This window comes from Protopterus annectens, chromosome 8.part1, assembly GCF_019279795.1.
Source record: "Protopterus annectens isolate FY-2018-M chromosome 8.part1, PAN1.0, whole genome shotgun sequence".
Lineage (NCBI taxonomy): Eukaryota > Metazoa > Chordata > Ceratodontiformes > Protopteridae > Protopterus > Protopterus annectens.
Window position 1 is genome coordinate 391,646,507 of NC_056742.1, and position 23,451 is coordinate 391,669,957.

The window sequence follows — 23,451 nt, forward strand, 5'->3', positions numbered from 1 at the left end:
TTTATCTAGACACCTCTGCTCCGAGTTTTGATATGAAATTATTGACTTATCAGCTTTGTTACAGCAGAGTGCACAGTTGTTACATTTTTGCAGTTCCACATTTAACACCATTTTCCCATTTAAGAGAACAAGCCTGTGGCTTATATTAATATTTACAAATGACAGAATTATCTACAACATTTTTATCTGGCTAGGCTGGCAGCCTTCACCTATCTTCACAGTTATGATGACTCTCTCTTCCCCAAGCAGCAGTGTTTTTTCTTTCTTTTGGAAATGGCTAGAGGCAATTACCACAGGCTTCCTCAGAGAATGGATCTTGTCTGACAAGATCAGGGTTGTTTGATAAACTCCGACCCCAATCAACTTCAGCTGAATGGCCTAGATGATGGTCTTGATACCCTTTAGATTCCTGTTTGATTAGAACACACAGCAGGTATTAATGGAGGCAAAGCCTGCTACTAGGAAATCTTGTATAAGCAAATTGAAAAGGTTTTTTGGTTGGTGCCTGCAACATAACCAGCACCCACCCAGGGCTAGTTCTCTGATTTTACAGTATTTGTGTAAGTTGCTGTTATATGGCCTTTTTATTCCTCTTTTAAGATTCGTTATTGGCCATTTCAGCATGTCTGCTTATGAATATTGTTGTTTCAAGGCGTTCTCTTGTGAAAATGTTTTTGAAGAGGGATTTAATAAAAAGGCTCCCAAGAAAACTACTGTGGCCCGTTCTTGAAATCTTAATTTTGCATAACAGAAGCTAACACTTGCTCTGTTTGAACCAGCTAATCTGTTTGGCTTCAGGTTCTTAAGATGAAAAACTTTTAATGATAGATACCCTACTTGTAGAGGTCAGAGCAAAGTTGCAAGCTCTTAGGGTGAGTCAACCCTGTATCTTTTTCCACAGAGAAGGGTTTCTTTGAGCACTAATCTGTCTTTTATGCTTAAGTAGTTTCCAGGTTCACTTTAAGCCAAACTATCCATTCCTCCATTTTCTTTACTGATCCTAAAATGAGGGCGGAAGGTTACTTCTTACAATGGATGTTCACTGACAACTCGGATATTTTCTTGACAGAAGTAAATCTTTTAGGTCTGAATCAGTTGTTCATTTCTTGTGAAGGTTAGAAGAAGTGATAACCTGTGTCAAAGCAGGCTATTTCCAAATAATTTTTGAGGTTATTACCTTTTGTTATACTAATCACAACAAAATTATTGCAGGCAGCATCAAGGGCTCTCTTCCAGGGCCTTTGGCTTCATCTATTGCTTTTTGGAAAGGGTTGGATTCTAGAAATATTACAGAAGCAGCAACCTGGTCCTCCTTATACATACATTCATAAAGCACTGTAAGCTTGATTCTGTCTCTGTCAAGATCAGGCTTTGCAAAGACCATTCTTCAGGGACTCCTGGTCTCTTCCCCTTCCAAATGTAGTAAATTAGGGTTCTCTACCCATATAGCTAAGGCTACTACAACATTGGTCAATATAAAGAATATAGTACGGTTGCATAAGTAAATCTATTACAACAGTAGGTGTTGGAATGATTAGTGCTGCATTAACCACTCCTTTCCTCTATCCTCCTTGTTTTTGGTGTGTGGTTTATGTCAGGGTGGGGTTATTTAAGTTTTGTTACTCCTTGCATTATCCTTTCCTGCCAGCACAAAGAGGGGAGTTGAGCCCTGAAAGCTCTGAAGGGCTTGGTACCCAAACTTGTTGTTTAGTCAGCTAAGCTCAAGCTGCCAGACAGCTTGGACATGTGGATGGTGTCATGAAGCTGGCTGGCTGTTATGCCCTTGGTAGGGTAACACCCTTATTGCTAAGGATACTGCAGCAGTGATCATTTTAACATCTACTGCTGTAGATTCATAGATTGTTATTAGGTTAACGACCTGGGGGGGGGGGGGGGGCATTTCTAAGCCTAGCCAAGTTTTCCATAAAGTATAATGACATCTTATATCCAAATAGGACATTGAGGGCCAGCCATTTATAAGCTATCTCTGTCTGTCTGTAAGAGACATAGGTGCCAGGCCAGATATAAATTTCCTATTCCCCATGCTCTGGTCTATGTTGTGCTTAAATCGGTAATAGATGAACTCAGCTTCACATGGATGGGATGCGTGTTCCATAGGAGTGGCAGTCTCTGGAACACACATCTGTCTGTCCAGCATGTTCTCTTTGTCATAGTCAAAATTCAGTTTGCCAGATGTATTTCTGTTTCTGTTTGACTTATGAATATACAGGAAATTCATAAGTGTGGGATTTGCAAATGCCTAATAAACCAGGCATAGATCACCCCTCAGCAATCTGTTGGAGACACTCCTGAGTAGAAAGAAAGGGCTTTAAGGTACTCTACATAAAGCAGGCTTTTTACACCTTGTATCCTTTTTGTAAGGAACCTCTGAGGTTATAGTTACTGCATATGTCTGTTCAAGTATATACCAAAGGGAGCATTGTACTCTGATTGGTCTTATAAGGACAGAGTACAGTGGGATAATAACCTCTTTGAACCTAGATTCTATGCCTTTTCTTAAAAGTTGTACAACATAAAAGGATTACCTTACCACTGTGGCTATGTGTTGGTCGAAGGCAAGGCTACTGTCTACGACGTACATCTGACCACTGAGTCAACTCTTGGGGTGTATTATCAGTGTGGTAATTAACTGGGATGGTCTGTTTCCCAAAGGGTGCAGTTATGAAATTCTTAGCATCGAGGTAAGACCTAGGCTTTGGCACTCTTTGTTAGTCAGAGATGGGCCTTCTTGAAGAATACTAGTGTCTGCAGGGGAGACTGTGATAACCCCCAGCTTGCAATCATCTGCAGTCTTAGTCCGCCATAAACCATCATTTGCTTCTTCTTCAGAGAGATGCATGTTAAATAGGAGCAGGCCCAGTACCATACTATGGGAGACTCTGTTAGTGACTAGCCTTTTGGTGGAGGTGGCCTCCCCTGTTTTGACCTTCTGCGGCCTATCATTGAGTCAGTTGGCTATCCAGCAGCTGGAGATAAAAGGGTTTATCCCTAATGTAATGAGCTTGTCTATAATGCCTGAGTGGGTTATTGTATCAGAGGCCTTGACCAGGTCAAGGTAAGCTGTGTGCACCGTCTTGCACTCCTCCATTGCTTTGGTGACTCTCTCAAAAAATACACCAGATTTAATAGGCTTGACCTTCCTTTAATAAAGCCATGTTGTGATGGATCCATCATTTTCTGGTTACCTAGGTCCATCATGTCCATGATGATTCTTTGCATGGCCTTGCATATGAAGCTGGTCAGATTTATGGGCCTGTAATTACCCAGATCAGTGATTGGACCTTCATTTATGCAAGAGAATGACTGTAGTCCTCTTCCATTCCTTAGGCACAAAACCTTTCTGTAGGCGTCAGTTGGAAAGTGATTTAAGTGAGCAAGAGAGGTAATGTTTTATTCAATTTAGTAAGCATCCTGGGATGTTATCGGGGCCCACTGGTGCAGCATTTTTGGCTTTGGAAAGTGCATTGATGACTGATTCCCTAGTAATGGGTGGGGGGATTATGGCATTTGGTATTTTGTTTGGCTCATTGGGGGGAGTGGGAGGAGAAATTTGTGCTGAACCTGTCAGCCAAAAGGTTGATAGTGGTCTCTGGTTCAGTGTGGGTGATGCCACTTACAGTAAGTTCTGAGCATTGTTGCATATTTCCCTTGAGGTTACAGGCATAGCTATAGAAAGCTTTATGGTTGTCATTTGCCTGAGAAGTGATTTTTCTTCATATTTAACCTTTGAAGTTTAATTGTCTCTCTTAGCTGCCTATTTAGATTGGTCAGGGGGCTTTTAGTGTGTTGGGCTTTGTTCCTCCTACGCTTGGCCAAGATTTTTTTCTTTTGTTGTGTAACTGATTGATATTGTGATTACATCGTGGAGGCTTGTCTTTCGATTTAACCTTATTCTTAATATGAGTGGGCACAGCTCACTCTATACAGCTATCATTATAGCCGTGCTGGGATTTTGTAAATAGCTCAGCATATGCTGTGGATTTACTGGGTTTGAGAATGCTTAGAATTTAGCTCAAGAATAGAAAGAGGTTAGCCTTGAAATAGCTTCTAAAAATGTTTGGTTTCACGGGGTCCTCAGATTTAATTTTTATTTCAAGCAATACTGCCGTATGGTCAGATGTGATGCGTGAGGACATTACATAAGGTGAAGAACTTTGCTCCCCCATATTCATGAGTACAGGGTCAAGGATGTTTGTACCCCTGGTAGGAGAATGGACCATGTTTTCCAGGATGTTGGTATTAACAAAGTTTAGGAATCCATGGCCTTGTGTATTGGGAGTGGTTTAGGATTTCCAGTCTGTAGAGGGTAGTTGTGATCCCCCTCGAAGATCATATTAAGTTGAATGGTGAAGGACTGTAGCACATTGAAATAAGTAGTATGGGTTTCTTGGGACATAGAGGGGGACCTATATGTTGCAATGATATGGCACAATAACCTGTTTATGGTTTGTTGCACATGTATGAGTTCCTCTGCGTCTAGATGTGAGGTGGTTTTTATATAAACCGAGACTCCTCCACCTTTAGTTCCTTCCTGTGTCCGTAGCTGGTCTAAAGGTGTGAAAGACATTATAACCTTGAACTACCAGGGTACTCTCACATAACTTTAAATCATGTGCCCATTACTACACAGCTGTCTACACTCTACATTGAGAGGAAGGCTTGCAGGGAGTGGAATTTCTTGTTAAGATTTCTATCAGTACACTTGTTCTTAGCCAAAAGGCTGAGAAGTGATGTTAAGCGTTCTAGCACTGAGCAGTACCACCTTCAGATATTACTTTGTAGGTTCATTTAAGTTGGGAGGGTTATCAGTTTGACATTGATTAAAAAAGGCACTATGGAGGTGGAGAGGTCTTTGGCAGTATGTGAAAGCCAAGAGGGGATAAGTGCAGACCATCCGTGGCAAAGCAGCATGGTCTGTCAGCCATGTTCTCCCAGACCGTCAAATATTGTACCCCCTTGGATTGACACCAGAACCAAAGCTAATTGTTAAAATCAATCATTTTTGTTGGTAATGTGCCATCATCCTTGGAGAAGGTAGTATGCTGCTTTATTCTATGCCCAGACCTGCCTGAGACATGCAAACAGTGAGCTTCATCATGTCTCACTTCATATAGTTAAGGGATGTACGTTTCAGGTCATTAACAACCAAATGGGCTATGTCAGGTGACTTGACGAATCCTAACCCTAGAAAGGCAGCTAACTTTGACTTTCTCCTTATTCATTCTGGTGAGGGGACATCAGTGTGTCTCACTATAAAAATCACCAATAAGCAGGAAATTTGGCTATGTACTGGTTTGCCATAATGGCTTGGCAGTAGAGGCATTGGATACAGTGTTGTGTGTAGCTGTTGGTATTTTAAAGGATTGTTTGTGTTGGCTGAGGACCCTGTTTTTCATTGTGCTGTGTAGGAAGTCTTAGTTTTTTACAAAGGTTATCTGCAAGTGCCTCAGCGTAAGTAGCTTTTGTTTAGGGTCTTAATTGAAAGACATGCAGGTAGGTGTGAGCGTGTGTAGGTGTGCCTTCTTTGAAGGTTGGGTGCCGGGCTGACAACTCGACACCGTAAAAATTCACTGCCAGTCATTAGCGGACTGGAGTTTTGCTGTGACTACCCCAACCGGGAAAAGCCGAAAGACTTTTTACCCTGTCAGTAGGTGTGCTGCAAGTGTCATTGACAAACTCTGTAGGATTAGTTTTGGTTGTATGAGAGAGTTTTGCCTTCAGTGTTAGTGTATTTATGCTCTCTCATACTTTGTGTTTTATTAAGAATAAGTAGGTTGTTGGGGTACATGAGGTCATTGCTACAATGCCTGAGAATACACATCTCAACCATTTTGGCCCCAGAGAGAGTCAGGAAGTGCATACCCATGGTTACTGATCTACTAGGGAGGAGTGAGGGACGTTTTAAGTATGGAATAGGTCAGTAACACAAGGAACTTGCTAAGCAATGCTCAGCTATGCACAAACGAGATGCTCTACTAGTTTAAAAAAAAATCTGTCTAGTCAGTAAGGATATTTTACAGGAAACTTACACTGCGAGAGGTCGGCATCTGCACTGATTACAAGGGGGAATTACACTGTGAGATACTAGTGTCTATACAGATCACTACTCCTAGGCTCCGAGGAGCATTTTCATACCTTTAAAAGCTGTAATATACTTCACTGTCATGTGGAAAAAAAACAGTGGCATGGTGAAGTTTGTAACAGCTTTTAAAGCTTTTGGCTCATCAAAAGGACACAGATACTGGCACTGTCTGTGAGGGTGCTAAGTTTAGTGACTCAAAGCTGGAAAACATGTTACTTTCCCACACTTTTTTGTTTATAATGACTAGTACATCAGAACAGCCCACACAGAATTATGATCATTTATATCTGATTATAACTTGTTGTACATTTCCAATGTTTTATTTTATTTACATTGCTACTTAGGATAGTCTGGCTGATTAAAATGGCCCTTTTTAGCAGAGTCCCAGGGAGAATAGTGTCACAATCAAAATCAAAATTACATTTTCAAAATTAAACTGGCACTAGCACAACTGTTTCTAATCAATGAGAGAAAAATTGTATTGAACATTATTTATAGAAATATGTGCAGTTAAATACAAAGTAGGCAGTGTATACATATTGATGTAGTGAAAGAGAGGTGAGAAATGAGGAATATAATATGAAGAGAATAAGGATGAAAAAAAGTATGGAAAAGCGTGGATAGAAAAAAGTAGGAATAAAGGAGAGTTGAGGTGTAGAACTGGAAAAAAGTATGTACATGAAATGTATTTAGCTGAAAATGCAGATATAATAGGAATAAATTTTCTAGTAATATTCTTGTGTTTGCCTCTGATTTCTGTTTTACGTTCAGGTATTACAGGAACAGGTGTTAACATTCACCCCCTCAAGATTCACTTCACTGTGTTCTTGAGGTGAACTTCTATGCCTTGAGCACATAGGTCTGTGATTGGTGGCCCAGTCATAATCCTCTATTATACACTTATTTTCCTAATTCACTCATACTTGACTCTTGTACCTCTCCTGTTCTGATCTTATGTTCTAACTCAGACTGTAAATACTTACTTAATGCTGTGTATCAGCTCTGTAGTTAATTTTCTATGTTCACTTCCTGATCTTTTTTTTTTTTTTTTTTTTACATAGGTAAACATTATGCACTTCTCTAGCTTATTCTAGCTTATATACCTTATTTAACATGCATGCTTACGTATTATTTGTCTTGTAAGTAACGCAAGTTATTTGAGTTTTTAATTTGCTGTATGAAGCTTTTTTATTTACATGGAGTTTTTTCTCTCCAGACCTCACCCATACCTGGGCCCAGCCTACTTAGATATTCCTAGAGAATGAAACCAATAAGTAAATACCCATTTTCTAAACCACTTGTGGTGAGTGTGTAGCAAGCAGAGCAGGATAAACCATAATTCCCCATCCTCCGCTTTTGCTACCAATGATCCCTAGCTGCCTTCCACTTGATGAGTGACATAATGTCTACAGCGTGTCTTAGGTCTGCCCTGGTCCTCCTGCCACAGAGCCTTGAATGATGCACCTCTCATGGTAGGCACTTGACATATTATTACTGGTTTACCCATATCACCTCAGGATTCTCTACTCAACCCATAGGAGCAGTGGCTGTACTCTAAGGTTCCTCTGAGTTGCAGAGTGCCTCACTTTGTCATCAATGAGTCTGGCAACTGTGAAAAAGAATCTCCTTTCCACTTGTACCTACAGCCACTCCAGGTAATATCCAAAGCCGGTGACAATAGAGGAGTGTCTGTGATCTTACTACCTAAAATTCATGACAGAAGGTGAGGGTGAGAATGTATCTGATGTCAGTACCCAAAGCTTATGCCTATAGGTTAGGATGGGGTGATGTCAAATCCCAGTGCTCATGACCGTAGATGAGGGTGAGGTTATGGTGCATGTGATGTCACTGCCCAGAGCTTATAGGTGGAGTTGATGATGTAGTATCTTTGATATCACTCTACAAAGCTAGTGACCATAAGTGATGATGGTATGTAGCATGCATAATGTTACCATACAAAGCTAGTGACCATAAGTGACTATGGGTTATGTAGCATCTGTAATGTCACTGTACAAAGTTGTGACCATAAGTGACAATGGGATGTCGTATCTGTAATATCACTGTACAAAGTTGTGACCATATGTGATGTCATATCCGTAATATTACCATACAAAGCTAGTGACCATAAGTGACTATGGGTTATGTAGCATCTGTAATGTCACTGTACAAAGATGCGACCATATGTGACGATGGGATGTCATGTCTGTAATGTCACTGTACAAAGTTGCGACTGTAAGTGACTATGGGATGTTGTATCTGTAATGTCACTATCTATAGCCCATGACTGTAATTGAGGATTGGGATGTATGATCAGTGGTGCTACTGTGTGACCAAAGCTCATGAGCATAGTCAAGCATGTAGTGATATCACTCCCCAAAGCTTGTGATCATAGGTAAGGATAGAGATGTGCCTTTGATGTCACTCTCCAGAGCTCACAAGGCCATGATCATAATGAGGATTGTTATGCGTCTGAGAGATGACTGTGACTGAGGCTCATGACTGTAGGTGAGAATACGGTGACATCACTACCAAAAGCTCCTGTAGTGTCTCAGATGTCAGGTTCGCAAAGCTCATGAGTGTGGGTGAGGATGAAAATGTAGTATGTATATGTGATATTACTTCACAAAGGTCGTGAGCATAAATGAGGAATGGGGTGTGGTATTTGTGATGGCAGAAGTTCATGACCGTAGGTGAGGGTAGGATTTTTGATGTTAGTACCCAAAGTCCTTGATCATAGTTGAGAGATGGGGGTGTAATGTTTGTGATATAACTACTTGGAGATCACAACCATAGGTGAGGATGGGAATGTAATATTTGTGATGCCACTACTAATACAGGTGAAGAAAGGATGTGGTGACCGTGATATTGCCACTCGAAGCTCTTGCCTGTAGGTAAGAATGGTGCTGTAGACTAACTGAAATAAAAGCTTCATCCTATGACTGAACTCTTTCTTTACCATCACAGAAATATAATGCCTGCAGTACTATGATCAAGGGATGGGTGCAGTGGCATTCTCCTGATCCCCTGTATTGTTTATTAGGGCAAATGATGACTTTCTTCAAATCTCATCCGAATGTCTTCACAACTTTCCTTTGTTGTGCCATTATTACCCAGATAATTTACCAGACCATAATGGAAGCCCAACGATGTGAGTTTGCTACACATAATACTGATCAAGAAATCTGATTTTCAACCATCTTTACCATAAGTTTCAAATGGCCTGTATTTTACAGTCTCCAGCAAGTGACACTGTTCCTATATTTTAGTTTTTGATGCACAGCAGTGAAGTCAGCCTCACCCGTGACACAGATTTCTAAGACTTGCACTGGAAACCTACTTAGATTCTACTTTTACAAGTCTGTTACACCAGCACTGGTATTTGCTTAAACAATGTGGAAGTTAGTAACATTCCCTTTCAGATGCTGAGAATTAAACTGGAAAATGTGGGTTACAGAGTTCTAGTGAGTGAGAATACAAAATCAGACACTTTTACTGCTAATGCTTTTCTGCAAATCTTTGTAATTGCATGATTAACACTAACATATTGTTTTTAGTTTTAATCATCACTAGCCATGTTTCTAATTTTTGCTGGTATTGGCCGATATGTTGGTGACCCAGCACTTGATGAATATGAGTAATTTTAGACAGACCATTTGTGGCTAAACCATCTCAGTTTTGCTGTTTACAGATGCCATTTCATAGTGAGCAAAATGATTATAATTGTGTGTGCACACCCTTTAATTATTGTTGTGTTGATGATTCCACAGAAAATTAAATGTTAGCATCATTTTGTTTAACTTTAGCTATTTTTTTGTTTCTTAGCTGGTTGAGATGCTGGATATGTCTGTTCCGGTGGTTGCAAAGTTAAGGCGCTTACTTGATAGTCTTCCAAAAGAGACTTTGCCAGATGTTTTGGCTTCTGTAATCCGAACTTCTAACCAGGAGAAACTTCAGGTATTCCATAATCTTTGTATTCAAATTCGACCATCATACAGTTTTCAGTGGTATTAAGGTGTGGAAACTATTGCTGTGCCTTTTCCTTTGCTTATTTAAGTCCTACTCATGTGAAAGTACCGTCTTTACATTTGTTTGGATACAGAGGATTAGTCCAGATAAAACCACTTTAGTTATGAGATGTAGGAGACGCCGTCTCTGATGCCATTCTTGTGGGAGGAATAAAGATGCTTTGCTGAAACTTTATTTTGGATGAATGCTCTTGAACTGTGTGTACTTAAGGTAGCAGATCGTGATGGGCTGTGCAGCAGAGAGAGGTGTGGTATGCTGGGTTAAAAGGATGTTGGTAGGTTATTGAAATAATAATGAGTGGAAAGGGCCAACTAGAAGGTTTGGGCACAGTTAATGATCAGGATGTGTTTGAGAGATGAGAAAGGAAACATTTTTGGAATTATAGACTGAATTTTTTTCCATTTCTTTTTATTTTATTCATTTTTTAATCAGTTAAGCCCACTGGACAAGTGTCTCTTTTTTGCAGTGATCTGTGAGCACTGTCTGTTTAAATAAACTTGCTCAGAGTAACTAAATCGGACGTGAATGGAGGAGTGAGAAAAGCAGAAGAGAATGTACTGGATAGAGGGTTGTCAAAGTTGAAGGGAGCTGGTACAGACTTGTCTGGTGGTTAAGTAAGTGGGGATATGGTGGTGGTATAGGGAAGCCCGAGGGGGGAGACACTGAGTCATGCAGAGACATGGAATGATTTGGTGCCATTGTGAGCCTGAGTGTGTTTAGAATGATAGTGTGAAGTTTGTGGAGAGTGATTGGTTAGGATGGATGGAGTTGGAGTAAGACATAAGCCGTTGTGATCTCTCAGATATTTAAGGATTTAGGAGTGGGATGGTTGGGGAAACAGCTTTTATCTTTTATTAGTGCTGACATGTTTACACTCATATGTGCCTAGGTAATGTTGCTTAGAGTGGATGGCTTTTTTTTCTACTTCAGTTTGTATATTCTACTTCCTTACTTTATGGAATGGGTAATAGGAAATTCCATATTTAAAGTTCTTATACTGAAATATGCACGCCTGTCTTGCGGAGTACCTTTCTTTCTTCACTCAGGAGTAACACTTAATGTTTTTAAATCACAATCAAATCAAATGTATTAATGCATTTAATTAGCATGCAAGTACAAATACTCAAATATAAAGCTAAAGCCATTGATAGCAATCTGAAGTAAGTAACAGTAAAATAAATATGTTAATGAAACCTTCAGGACATGTGGTAAGTATCAGTTTGTGCTAGAATTCCTTGAAAAGCCAGCTGTCTAATACAATTACTGTAATTATTTAGCTAATTAGTGCTGCCATGGTGTATGAGTTTCTGTGAAACAAATGCCTACTGGAGGGTTAAGAACAACTATTTGGGTGTTTCTTCAACTTGCTAACTTCCAAGCTGAGGTGCGTGGCTACTGTGCAAAGGTCTTAACTGGTGGTGCAGTCTGGTTTTTAGGACCTGATGCTGATTATTTTGCCAAATGTTTAACACATGCTGATAACCACTATTGGCACTTAAGATGGGTGCATCTGTTGAGCAGTTTTCTGATGACAGTTTCAGCATTACATGGAGCTTGTTTAGTAGTCACAAAAGTTTCTGATTTGAGGTTTCTATGGCCAATGTCCATGAGAACATAGCAGCAGAAGCACAGAATGATTTTTATAGCTAGAAGTATGAGGCATTTGTCTGGCTTCACATTTTGATGGTTAACAAAATAGAGCTAGGCAAAATAAGTTCCACATCTTTGGAATTCCAGAATTTTTAAGAGCTTGATTTCTTGATCCCATCTCAAAGGCTTACACTTTGAGTGCACACAGAGCTGTACAACCAAAACAGAGTGAGAAAAATGTATCAGAATCTGTGATCGTGCATTGCCTGGAGAACACAAATAAAGAAAATATTTTAATGCTGGTATGAGCCGCTTCTCTATGGTGAGGATTAGCATTGATTTGTCAGTTTATCCTATGACAAAAGGACATGTACTCAGCCTGTCATCTGACTGTTTAAAGCAAGGTTGACAGAGTTGTGGCTTCATTATCCTGCCAAACTGAAGATTTTCTAGAGGGCACAGCAAGTGCATTTGAAAATTTGAATTCTGCTATTGCAGGACTGAGCTAGAAAAATGTAGTTCCCCTTCAGAATCATGAAAAGCCAGAGGAACTCAAAACAAGAAGTATTTGCTTGGATCCTGGAAGACCATGGCATATTATAATTGATCAATTAAACAAAATTTAAAAATTTGCTGATATAGAACTTGAGTGTGCTAGCACCTGAAATAGCTTATACATTTTAGCTTACACTTCCTAATCATGGCAAGTTTCAAGACTTTGGTGTCCTTTGCCTTGTGGGAGTATATATATATATATATATATATATATATATATATATATATATATATATATTTGCCTTGTGGGAGTATATATATATATATATTTTGGGAGGGGGCTGAAATAATTGTTAAGGAGTTTACCTGACAGACACAAAGGTTTGATTCTCACCTGTGAAAAATAAATTGGTTCTGCTTAAAATAGCTCACAGGAGCAGGTTAGCCTAGTGTTTGCATATGAACCCATGAATGTAATGGTCATAATAGGGTTTCTGTATTTTACAAGAGGGGTTGGCATAATAGTTAAGGTGTTTAACTCACAGACACAGGATACAGGGTTTGATTCTTACCTTTGAAGAAAATTGATTAGGCAAGTAGCCTAGTATTTACCTCTGAATCTATAAAATGGTTTCCTGTTTGGCAATTAGTACAGAGGTTTAAGACTCTTAAGCTCTTAATAAGCTGCTTCCTGTAATCAAAGGTATACAGTTTGAGTCTTTCTACCTCTGTTTGCCTATTGTGCGGTTGAGCAAGTCACTTGACTAGACAGTGCACTTTGTACTTGGATAATAAATACAAAAAAAAAATAAGACGACACACGTACTGGGGGTGGATTTAGCATAATGGTTGAGGTCTTTACCTCATAAATACAAGGGACAGGGTTTGGTTATAACCTTATGTTATTGGCTAGACTTAAAATAACCCTTCAAGGCAGTTAGCCTCTTTTTCATCTGTGAGCCTATAACATATTTTGATGAATGCTGTCTGCACCTACCAGACTGTTTTAGACAAAGTTTTCATCAGTAGTAAGCATACAAAAATAATGTTAATGTGTAAATTGGAGTATTTCTGTGAAGCACTGATTTGCATTTGGTATGTTTTAAGAGACTATAGTCAACTTAATCTACTGCCACTGGACTGCTTGCTCCTCCTCATTTTAATAAGGGAGCAAAGTGAGGCTGTTTTCAATGACTGCAACTGTCATTTGCCTAAACCGTAACATGGTTGCCTATGAAAATTGAAGGAATGGTTTGCAGACCTAAATTTATCAGTAACACAGTTGTAACGTAGAGACATCACCTGGGGTGCTGCAAGGAGTGATAGATTTATTCAATCAGGACAGGGTATCCGAGTGGTATTTTCTTACTTTGTTGCATTATGCAGCGTTTGGAAGCCAATAAAACTTTAAAAGTAAATGTTTTAAGTGATGGTTACAGTTCAAATTGATCGTGTAAAAATGAATGAATGAATGAATGAATGAATGAATGAATGAATGAATGAATGCACCCTGGCTGTTAAACCTACTTATTTGACTTGATCTGTTTTATGGAACCTCTTAAAACTGCCTCCCATTGGTTTTATTTTATTTGTCAATTAAGTTTGGGGTAGTTAACTAATCCTAGAAGATCCATTACAGGTAATTTCCAGGAATACAGAATATAGAAAGAGAAAGTACAGAGATTATGTATGACATTGTAGTACATTTAAGGAATAATTATGATTGCATATTATATTATTTTGTAGCTACCATGATAACAAGCTACAAAGGTTATGACACTTGGTAGATAAAGTAACACATTCCTTAAGTTTTAAGCCTTTTTAGAATGAACAGCCACCCCATACTGGTCAAGCAAATAGCTTGAACTGGCCTGAGAGGAACCAGTATTTGCTTAAATTTAATGAACAGAGGTTATTTCCTTGTGGAATGCTAAAGAAGGAATGTATGCCAAAGAAAGATAGTAAAAGACAATACAATAAAAATTGTGTAGGGCCAAAATCGCTAACATCAGAACTTCTAGGCAATAAAGCAGCTTGTAGTGGTCAATGCAAGTTCGTCAGCTACAGGCTTGTATGATACACCCGTGTATGAAACAACATCAAGAAAACCCACCAAAAACTTGGCCTTCTTTACAGAAACAAAACCTTTCTCTCCTCTCAAGCAAAAATTGCTCTATCACATGCCTACCTTCTCCCAACCATTCTCTATGGCTCTCAGATTCTCACCAACCTGCAGACCTCTCTTATGACCAAACTTGAATCCACCTTTAACAAAGTAGCAAAATTTGCCGCTGAACTTCCTTGCTCCTCTCACCACTGTCTTGCTCTACAAAAACTGAAATGGTTAGAGCTCCCTCAAAACCTTACTCTCTCCCAGCTCCAAATAATCCATTCCATTCTATACCAGCCCACATTCTGCCCTGCCGTGTCACCCATCATCTCATCCTACACCCCAACAAGGACACTCCGGAGCTCTGACCAACACCTTCTGACCATAACGAAACCCAAACTCAACATATGAAAAAACCTGTATAGCTATTACCCCACCAAACACTGAAATAAACTCCCACTGGACATACGAAGCACTACATCCAAACTTCTATTCAAAAAGACTGTGAGAAATCACCTTAGCTTAAATAAACTCTGCCTCTGTTATCAGCCCCCCGACTAACCCACCTCTCCAGACCAATCTCTCACTTTTTTCTCCTACTAGTACCTAACACTACCTCCTACCAAACTCACCCTCCCTTCTTCCCCACTAAACCCTTTCCCTACTCCTACCCCTAACTGTCCTTTGCTATATCTATCTCCTCACCAGTAGAATGGTCAGCAACTACTGTTGCACTCTTATCTCTCCTTCACTGCTACCCAAACACTCCTTACTAGCTTCTTTTCTCTTTACTTTAAATTCAATTTCTCCTGGACTACCTACCTTAATATGCATAGCTACCCAACATTGTATATAATCGGTATTATCATTGTAGACTCCCTTTACATTATGTATTTTTTTTTGTGTACTAGCAAATGTTTTTATTCTTGGAGCTTGTATATATTTTGTAACATTGGAGCTTTTCTCCCCGGGTCTCCACTGAAAAAGGGCATCGGCCCAGATGGACCAACCCGGTCAATACATGTCAAATAAATAATAAAATAGCAGTTAGGAATAATGAACAGAGGTGTGCTGCAGAGTTGTGTACCACTTGCAGTCTAACTATATTGGTGTCAGCAAAGAAACCTTAGGTAAAGGAAATTGTATACTGATCAAGAGGTAACTAAAGCATGAGCATTGATGGCAAGGTACTCCAGTGGATTGAGAGATCACTTAATCTAAGTAATACCTATCAGATGAAAACAAGATGACTTGATTTTATCTGATGATCTGGCACTGAAGTGTCTGCTGAATTGTATATGATTCCTATACCAGAGCTGCAGAATACCTTAAATTGACATATATATCTTGGGGCCTCTATTTTAGAGGTGTTGATTTTCCGCATATTGCAATTCAACCACTGATGAATATGCACAAGGTCATCCACAACAGCTGATATGTATACCTGAGGAAGGAGATATAAAACTGGATGTCATCAGCATAGCTGCATTAGTACAGATCTCTCCCTCGAATGACAACAGTTAATGACAGCATACACACATGAACAGTACTGGGTGCAGGACAGAATCTTAAGGTACTCCACAGCTGTATTGGTAAAGACAGAATGAACTGATGCCTGGCAGTACAATCTGGAATCATCCAGAATGGAATCAGACCTATCTAGAAGAGTAGCAGTATTGCTACAGTAATAATGCAGACACTCCAAAAGGCTTCCACAATCTACCACATCAGATATTGCAGAGAGAGCAAAAAACAGCTTGTATTAAGTAGAAATGTTGATCGTCTTCCTATCAGAAGACCTTTAGCTACTCTAACAGTGACATTTTCAGTACAATGGGTGAATTAGATCTGCTGAAGGGTATTGGATATATCCAAAAGCACTAATTTTTTACTTTTATTGTGACAGACTTGTCACTACATCTTATGCTTCACACTGTGGTGGTTGTGCTACTTTATATTCATTATTTCACACACACACACACACACCGATACAGGATCTCCTGATTTATTGTAAATGTCATCTAGTTAATATCTGTTTTGCTGACTTAATTTGATAGACAAGAAGGCTGACGATTATTTTTGTGAGATCATAACAATACCTGTATTGGGGGTTATGCCCATTCCCCAGTATTGTGTAACATCAGAGATGATATATTTAATTAGTATTGGTTGTAGAGGGGCAGTGTTTCTTATTTGCATGCTCTGAGATTGACTGTGAATATTTACTGTGTTTGATTTTTGTGACATTTTTCACGATAACTTTTCATGATCTCTACCTTATTAGGTAGCATGCATACACTGTCCCTCTGTGTGTGTGTGTGTGTGTGTGTGTGTGTGTGTGTGTGTGTGTGTGTGTGTGTGTGTGTATGTAAAGACTGTAAAATGTATACTCCAATTTCTGTAACTCTGAATACCGAACTGTACTGTTTGAATTCTGTCTTGAAAGAATCTACCTTAATACCAAAACTCTGTAAGTTGCCTTTGTCGATTTTACACATTTCCTTAACCTTGATTCCCAAGGCCTTGTATCATCTAAATAAGAATCATTATTGCAGATGCCTAATCTGTGACTGTCTCTGAACTGTCTGTTTCTGTCTCTGCAACGGCTTAACAAAATGTTCTAGTTCTGCACATCTTTATTAGTGCTTTAGCCTGAAGATTAATTCACTGAAACATTCCTTTCTTCTGAAACTAAATCTACTAAAACGACATGTGAAGTATAAAATTAAGACATAGGCCTGCTTTAATGTGGCTGCTTTTCTGGCCTGTGGAAGGAGACTGCTGTATTTATGTAGAATTTATTCAAATACTGACCTTACTATAAATCTCTGTGTGTATATACATATATATATATGTATATATATGTATATGTATATATGTATGTATATATATATATATATATATATATATATATATATATGTGTATTTGTATACATATGTGTATATATATGTATATATATATATATATATATATATATATATATATATATATATATATATACATATGTATATGTATATATTTATATGTAGTGTGTGTGTGTTTTTCTTTTTTATTTTCTGTTTTAATGATGTATGAGGATTTTGACATGTCATTTAATCTGTAAAACACCTCCATATCTCTGTTTATTTTTTATGGTGCAGTGTCTATTTCTTCCACTTTATTCATATTTTATTATTCTTGTAGCTCTTAGATGTCCCCTATAAAAGGTTTTGACAGGTCATTTAAATTCTAAAACTTCTCTGTAAAGCTGTGTATATTTTATAGTCCTGTGTTTGTTTCAGTCATGATATTCATGTTTTGCTTCCCTAGCAGTCAGTTTTCCCTATAAACTGCCTGTATTATATCCTGCACAAGTAAAGTTCAGCAAGGTCTGTTACTGATCTGGCACAGATCTGGTCCCTTGTACCCCCAGTTATTGGGCTCACATTGAAGTATTCCACAAAAAGTACAGAATTTAATATCCCACTCTTTATTTTTTGCATTTTTTTAATTCTATTACTGTCAGAAAACAACTGAATAAAATACTTGAAGTAATAAATTAATGTCTTTTATGCTTCACAGGAGCTGCTTGTGTCTTGTTTCTAGCTGGAACCCCTGACTCCTCTGAAGAGTTATCGGTATGCTGCTGTATGTGGTACATGGAATATGAACCCATTCATTGATGTCTCAATTTATTGAAACAGCTCTTTAATAAATAAGATAGTGGTGTGTGTGTGCATGCATGTGCTTGCAGACGCATGTGGTCTCATAGCCTTAGGATAAGTTACATTTATTCGGGTAAATGGGGCTTCAATGAAAAGAACTTTGAAAGGACAACCCATGACTTCAGGTTCAACATTTGTTTACAATGTGAAGTGTATAATTTTGCTAATTTCTAATTAAATTTACCATATTTTTTTTTCTTTCAACACCAGATTCTTGATTCCATTAGCTTGGAGGAGAGATTTAAGAAAACAATACCATTGCTGGTCAGGCAGATTGAAGGTTTAAAGCTACTTCAGAAAACAAGGAAAACAAAGACAGATGATGATAAGAGGGTATGTAACTGGTTTCTATGAGTTTTATAAATGAGACTGATATTTACTTGAAATTTCACGATCACCACGAGTTCTCAAGGTGTTGCCTACTTGCAAGAATGTCCACATTTCTGAAAGCACAGATGTCACTAGAAATTTCATAAGTGGATGAAAACAGTGAAGCAAATGTGAAGATAGATTCAACAACACAAACTATAGTCCATAACATTTGCTATTTTTATATTTTGTGAGTTTACTATTCGGGAGAGGCTGTATTTAGTAACTGAGTAGTGAATTTGGTCTTTGGACAGCACCTTGTAAAAAGCAAGGTTATTACTGCAGGCAAGTTGTGCAAGTAATAGGGTAGCCAGTATTATTACTGGGAGCATAATCTTATTTTTAGATAGATGTGGTCGTTCTGTCCACATCGTGTTGTCTGATACTGCAGTATATGTAATTATCTTGAAGTAGTTTTCAAACCAGTGAAAATAAATCAATAGGTCACATGTTCAGCACAGTGAATAAACTTGGCTCCAGTCAGATGGGTTTGCTGATTAAGGTTTTTGCATTACAGTGTTTTCATGTGTCATAGTGGCTAATACATGGAGGTTCATCTCAAATAACAGAAGGATTAATGACACCAGGCATTAGGATAAACCAAATGTAGAACCACAGACCAAGAAGCAAATAAGATATCCGCCACGGAATCCAGACACAAAACGGAAGTTGTTTCAAAATGTAAAAATCTTTTATTCCAAACAAAAACAAGAAGAGTATCCACAAGCGCTTTCACTTGGATGTTCCAAGCTTTATCAAGTAGTTTTAATGTTCCAGAACAACTGTTTAAGTAGTTGGTAGGCTCTAATTAAGCCAAAAAACTTGTACTTAATTAATCAATTGTCATTAATAATTAAAACTCTTGTAAACCAATATTGAGCACTAAAATTCAGCTACCATTGCTGTTTACTATATGCTGCATACAAATTCTGCAGTTTATCATTTGTTTAAACTACAAATCAGTGCATATAGATGTCATTACAAAACACAATGTTTCTTTAAACTGTATTTTGAATTTAAACCTGTTCAGTGCCTTTTAGGTGTATTTGTCTTAAAAACATAAATAAAACAAGTGTTACACATTGTGTGTTTTCTGACCCTCCCACCCCCCACCCCTTTTCTTTTATATGTAATTTTCTCTTGTTACCATTAATTTATCTTACCAAATAAAATGTAAAATGTAAAAATGCAGAATATATATCACCATTCTAATAAATTTTCTACAAACTTGTGTTGTAGCAGGTAGATTATAGTCTGGCCCTTCTCATTTTTAAAACTGGTTTGATACTAATAGTATCATTTAAACCGGGCCAGTTACTGGCATCTAATCTTAACTGCCATGTTAGCTCTTTGTACTCGAGAGTGGACTCCCAGTCCCCCCCTCGAGGCTGTTGTTCTACCTGCTCAACTACCATAAATTTAAAATTGTGGTTTGGACATATAAGGGAATGTTTATATAGTGCATTAGTTTCTTTGTTCTTTGCTATTTCGTAAAAAATGCTACCAGGCATTAGGATAACTTGGCACCTGAAGTTCTCCCAGGCTGTTGATCCTCACCCCTTAATCAGAAATCACTGGCTTGGAACTTCCTGTCCGGATCTTTTTGTGCTATATTAGATGACCCTGGGCTATTAGTTTAATTTTTGTGTTAGATCTGTCCATTGTTTGTGAGTACAGTGCATTTTTCATACAGTGTATTTTTTAAGCATTGAGCAACTTTCTCAGCTAACCTGTGGGAGATCTTGTGTTATTTCCTAGCACTTTCCCTAGGCCCATTGGCATGCTTGGCCTCCTCTGTTGTACAGATACTGTGTATTTGGCTTTTGCCCAAAAAGGGTTGGGAGGATAGCCTAATGGTTAAGGTGTTTGCCTTACAAACACAAGGTACAGAGTTTGAATCTCACAGGGGATAATTGGCTAGGCTTAAAATGGCTCGCAAGGGCAGTTATCCTAGTACTAATCTATAAAGCTAATCTATAAAGCTATATTATAACCTTGTTGCATGCAAAGGCTGTTATTGCTTAATTTTTTTTAGGGGGTTAACTATGTTAACAATAGCTGTTTCAAGTACAGACTGTGCTTTCAAAAATTTGAATTTGATAACAAGATTCCATCCCTCAGAAAAACATGAGCAGTACATGCTCTGTATGAGAGAATAAGGTTAACAAATGTGAAATCTGTCAGGACTTCTCCTATAATACTTTGAAAGACTAGAAAAATAGGTTAAGTCTTTATCTCTGTGAGAAATCGTATTGTCGCCCAACAGTTTTTTTTCCCTGGACTATCCAGAAATCAAAATGATTGTCCAGTAGTCTGGAAAACACTGTATAAATTGTTGTTCCTTTTATCAATGCAAACAGAATGCTGTAGCTTGTTAAAACTGTAACTTGGTCAAACTTAAAAAAGACATCACTTACTCAATGTGATCACATCTGAGACTGGAGAAAGAAGACCTAGAGTCTCCCAGTGCCATACACATTTATCTCTCAAAATTGGTGTGGAAGTAGGCAGTGAAAGGGGAAGAGAGAGGCAGGTTTTGGGGTGAGGCATGTTTGTGGCTTTGGTCTAGTTTTTTCTACAGCTAAAGTTGGCAGTTGAGATGAGAAATGCCTTTCAGGTGAAGCCAGCAGTTCTTCTGCCCATTGGAGGCAAGGTCTTGGAACTCAGTCATGGAGTCAGCAGTTTTAACAATCACTTCTGATGCCTTTAGGCTGCAGAAGTGAAAATTTAAAGCAGAAGCTTGACATACAAAGCTCTTCCTCTTCAAGTCAGCAGCATAAAAAGTAAAGACCTGATGAAGTGGTGCTGGCAACGTGCATGCCACTGCTTGAAATCATTTCTTGGAGCACTCCATTTTATAATGTATACTGTTAATTGAAGTTATTAAAAGTAGTTACTTTGTGGTAGTAAGTGAAAAGGATAAAGGTGCTGTTGAATGACTAACAGTGAACGATGTGGACTTTGTTATGGAAGAGGTGAATTCTGAGGTGAAATGAGTTAGTCAGAATTGAGTTGCCATGACGTTGAAGGCATGCCATACAAAGAAACTAGAAGTTTTAAAGTTAAACATAAGTGGGGTGACCAGCATCCTGGAGGCAGTATAGAACAAGTAATGGAATTTGATGGAAATTTTTGTTTACATTACTTCTCTGACAAGGAGTTGGGGGGAGGGGGCATTGTCAAAGGTAGAAAATCCAATGAGTTTGGTCACATTCAGAGACCAGATTTGCATATCCGTATTTTGGAAAGATGTGGGCAGTTTTTTCAAACACTCTAAGATTTCCAGGTCCTTGCAAAAAGATATGATAGCCATCCACTTAAGCAGCATTTAAAGCAATTTAATATGTCAGTGAGCAGTGGGGGAGCCCATTAACGTTCATCATATTGATCACTGCTGGAGTAGCTGTAGCTATATGGATTATATTCTGACAAGGATAATAGATGGTCAGCTTCCAAAACTTCAAGGCATCTTCCACATGCCTGAACTATCAGTCTGCTCAAGCTGAGCTGAATAAAAGACAAGTTTGGGAGCCATGCCTTTCAGAGCTTTACTACCACTGAAGAGTACACTCCTGTGAGGCTTTTGAGGATCAATGGCTGGCTTGTGCTGTTCCTTTATTAGGTATTTAAGTTCCCGTTGGTGAAAAACCTTCCATTTAATAATTTTGCTTATAATTTATATTTTCCTTTCAGGAAAGTTATTTCAAAGCTTAGGAGTTTGTGTTTTATCGGACTGTCATGAGACTGTATTGTACTTTTAAATAGAAGTATTGTTTCTTCCTGTCAGTTTTAAAAGTAACTGAAAACCATTTATTCAGTGGAAAAATTGTGTTTATTTTACTTTGGGGACAAAGTGCTTTTTACTGCGTCTTGGAGAAGAGTGACACTTGAAGTCCTTTTTTATGTTTACAGGTATTTGCTGCTTATTTTCCCTGGAAAAGAGGCACAATTTTTGGCTTGACCGTGGAACAAGTTGTCAGTCCCATGATCAGTCCTTCTTCCAGCCACAAAGAGAAAAGGTTAAGCAAACAGCCTTGGCCACTTTTGTAGGCTAGTAATTTGCCGCAGTTGCAGGTGGGTGACTCTGCTGTGGCCATTTGTTATACCTCAGGCCACTCACCTTTTGTCCCCAAATGCCTCTAGTGTATCATCTGCAGCCACTATAGACAGTCTTAGCCATGTCCTCTGTGACTGTTGGAGTCCCCTCATTGGGGAGGGGAGAGCCACTCTTGTCAGTCCTAGGAAAGACTGTTTTGTCAGAATGTTGTGCTCATTTCTAGGGAAGCTGCTGCTGCCTCCACTAATTACACTGTTGGTCTCATTTTTCTAATCAAAAATAAGTAGAAAACTAAGTATGTACTCCTCCTCAAATTTCGTTACACAGAAATATTTTACTGGGTCTGGCTCAGAGTGTAATTTAACCTATTGAGCCTTGTTGTGAGGTAGTTTCTGGTAAAAGAAAGGGATACTTCCTTTTCTGAAGAGATTCAAAATTCTGAATCTGGACAGGAGGATGAAGAAACAGATAAAGGGTTTTCTCTTCAGGTTTATGATTCAGATTCAGATGAAATCTCGGTTACTCATTCTTCCGGGGGGGGGGGGGTGGGTAGTAGTAGTCTGAAACTATTTCTAGAATGTGCCACTGTTTTCTGTGGGAGAACAGTGAGGTTTCTCAGTCCATTAGAAACTGCTATGAGCTGTTAAAAAAGGAATTTCCAGAACCTGCACCTTTTCCTCCAGTTTTGTCTTCCTTGGAGGATGTGTGTGAGTTACTGCCTTCAATGTTCCTGGCAGTCAGCCAGCTGCCCCTAAAAAAGGGGATAAGATGTATAAATTTCCTCAGTCTTTTAAGTTTTTGTACACTGTTTACCAAACCTGACCTAGTAGCTGTATCCTTAGTTAATCCTGCTGCTAAATACTTCTAATTCTACCATTTCTGATGAGAATAAGAGGCTTTGTTGATCAATGCGTCTGCAACTTTGATTTTTCAGAATTTTCTTTTGTCAGTCTATTATAAGGTTTGTCTGACCGATTGTGAAAGTATGAAGAACTT

At 38.5% G+C, this 23,451-nt stretch overlaps 1 protein-coding gene across 1 annotated transcript in view; it reads left to right on the plus strand.

Moving 5' to 3' along the window:
* The window catches only part of LONP2 (lon peptidase 2, peroxisomal), a 1,625,174-nt gene that overhangs the window by 116,239 nt on the left and 1,485,484 nt on the right, over window positions 1-23,451 (plus strand). The window contains exons 3-4 of the mRNA XM_044081964.1: window positions 9,926-10,057; window positions 18,240-18,362. Of these exons, the coding sequence (XP_043937899.1) occupies window positions 9,926-10,057; window positions 18,240-18,362 (255 nt within the window). The remainder of the gene's footprint in view (window positions 1-9,925; window positions 10,058-18,239; window positions 18,363-23,451) is intronic.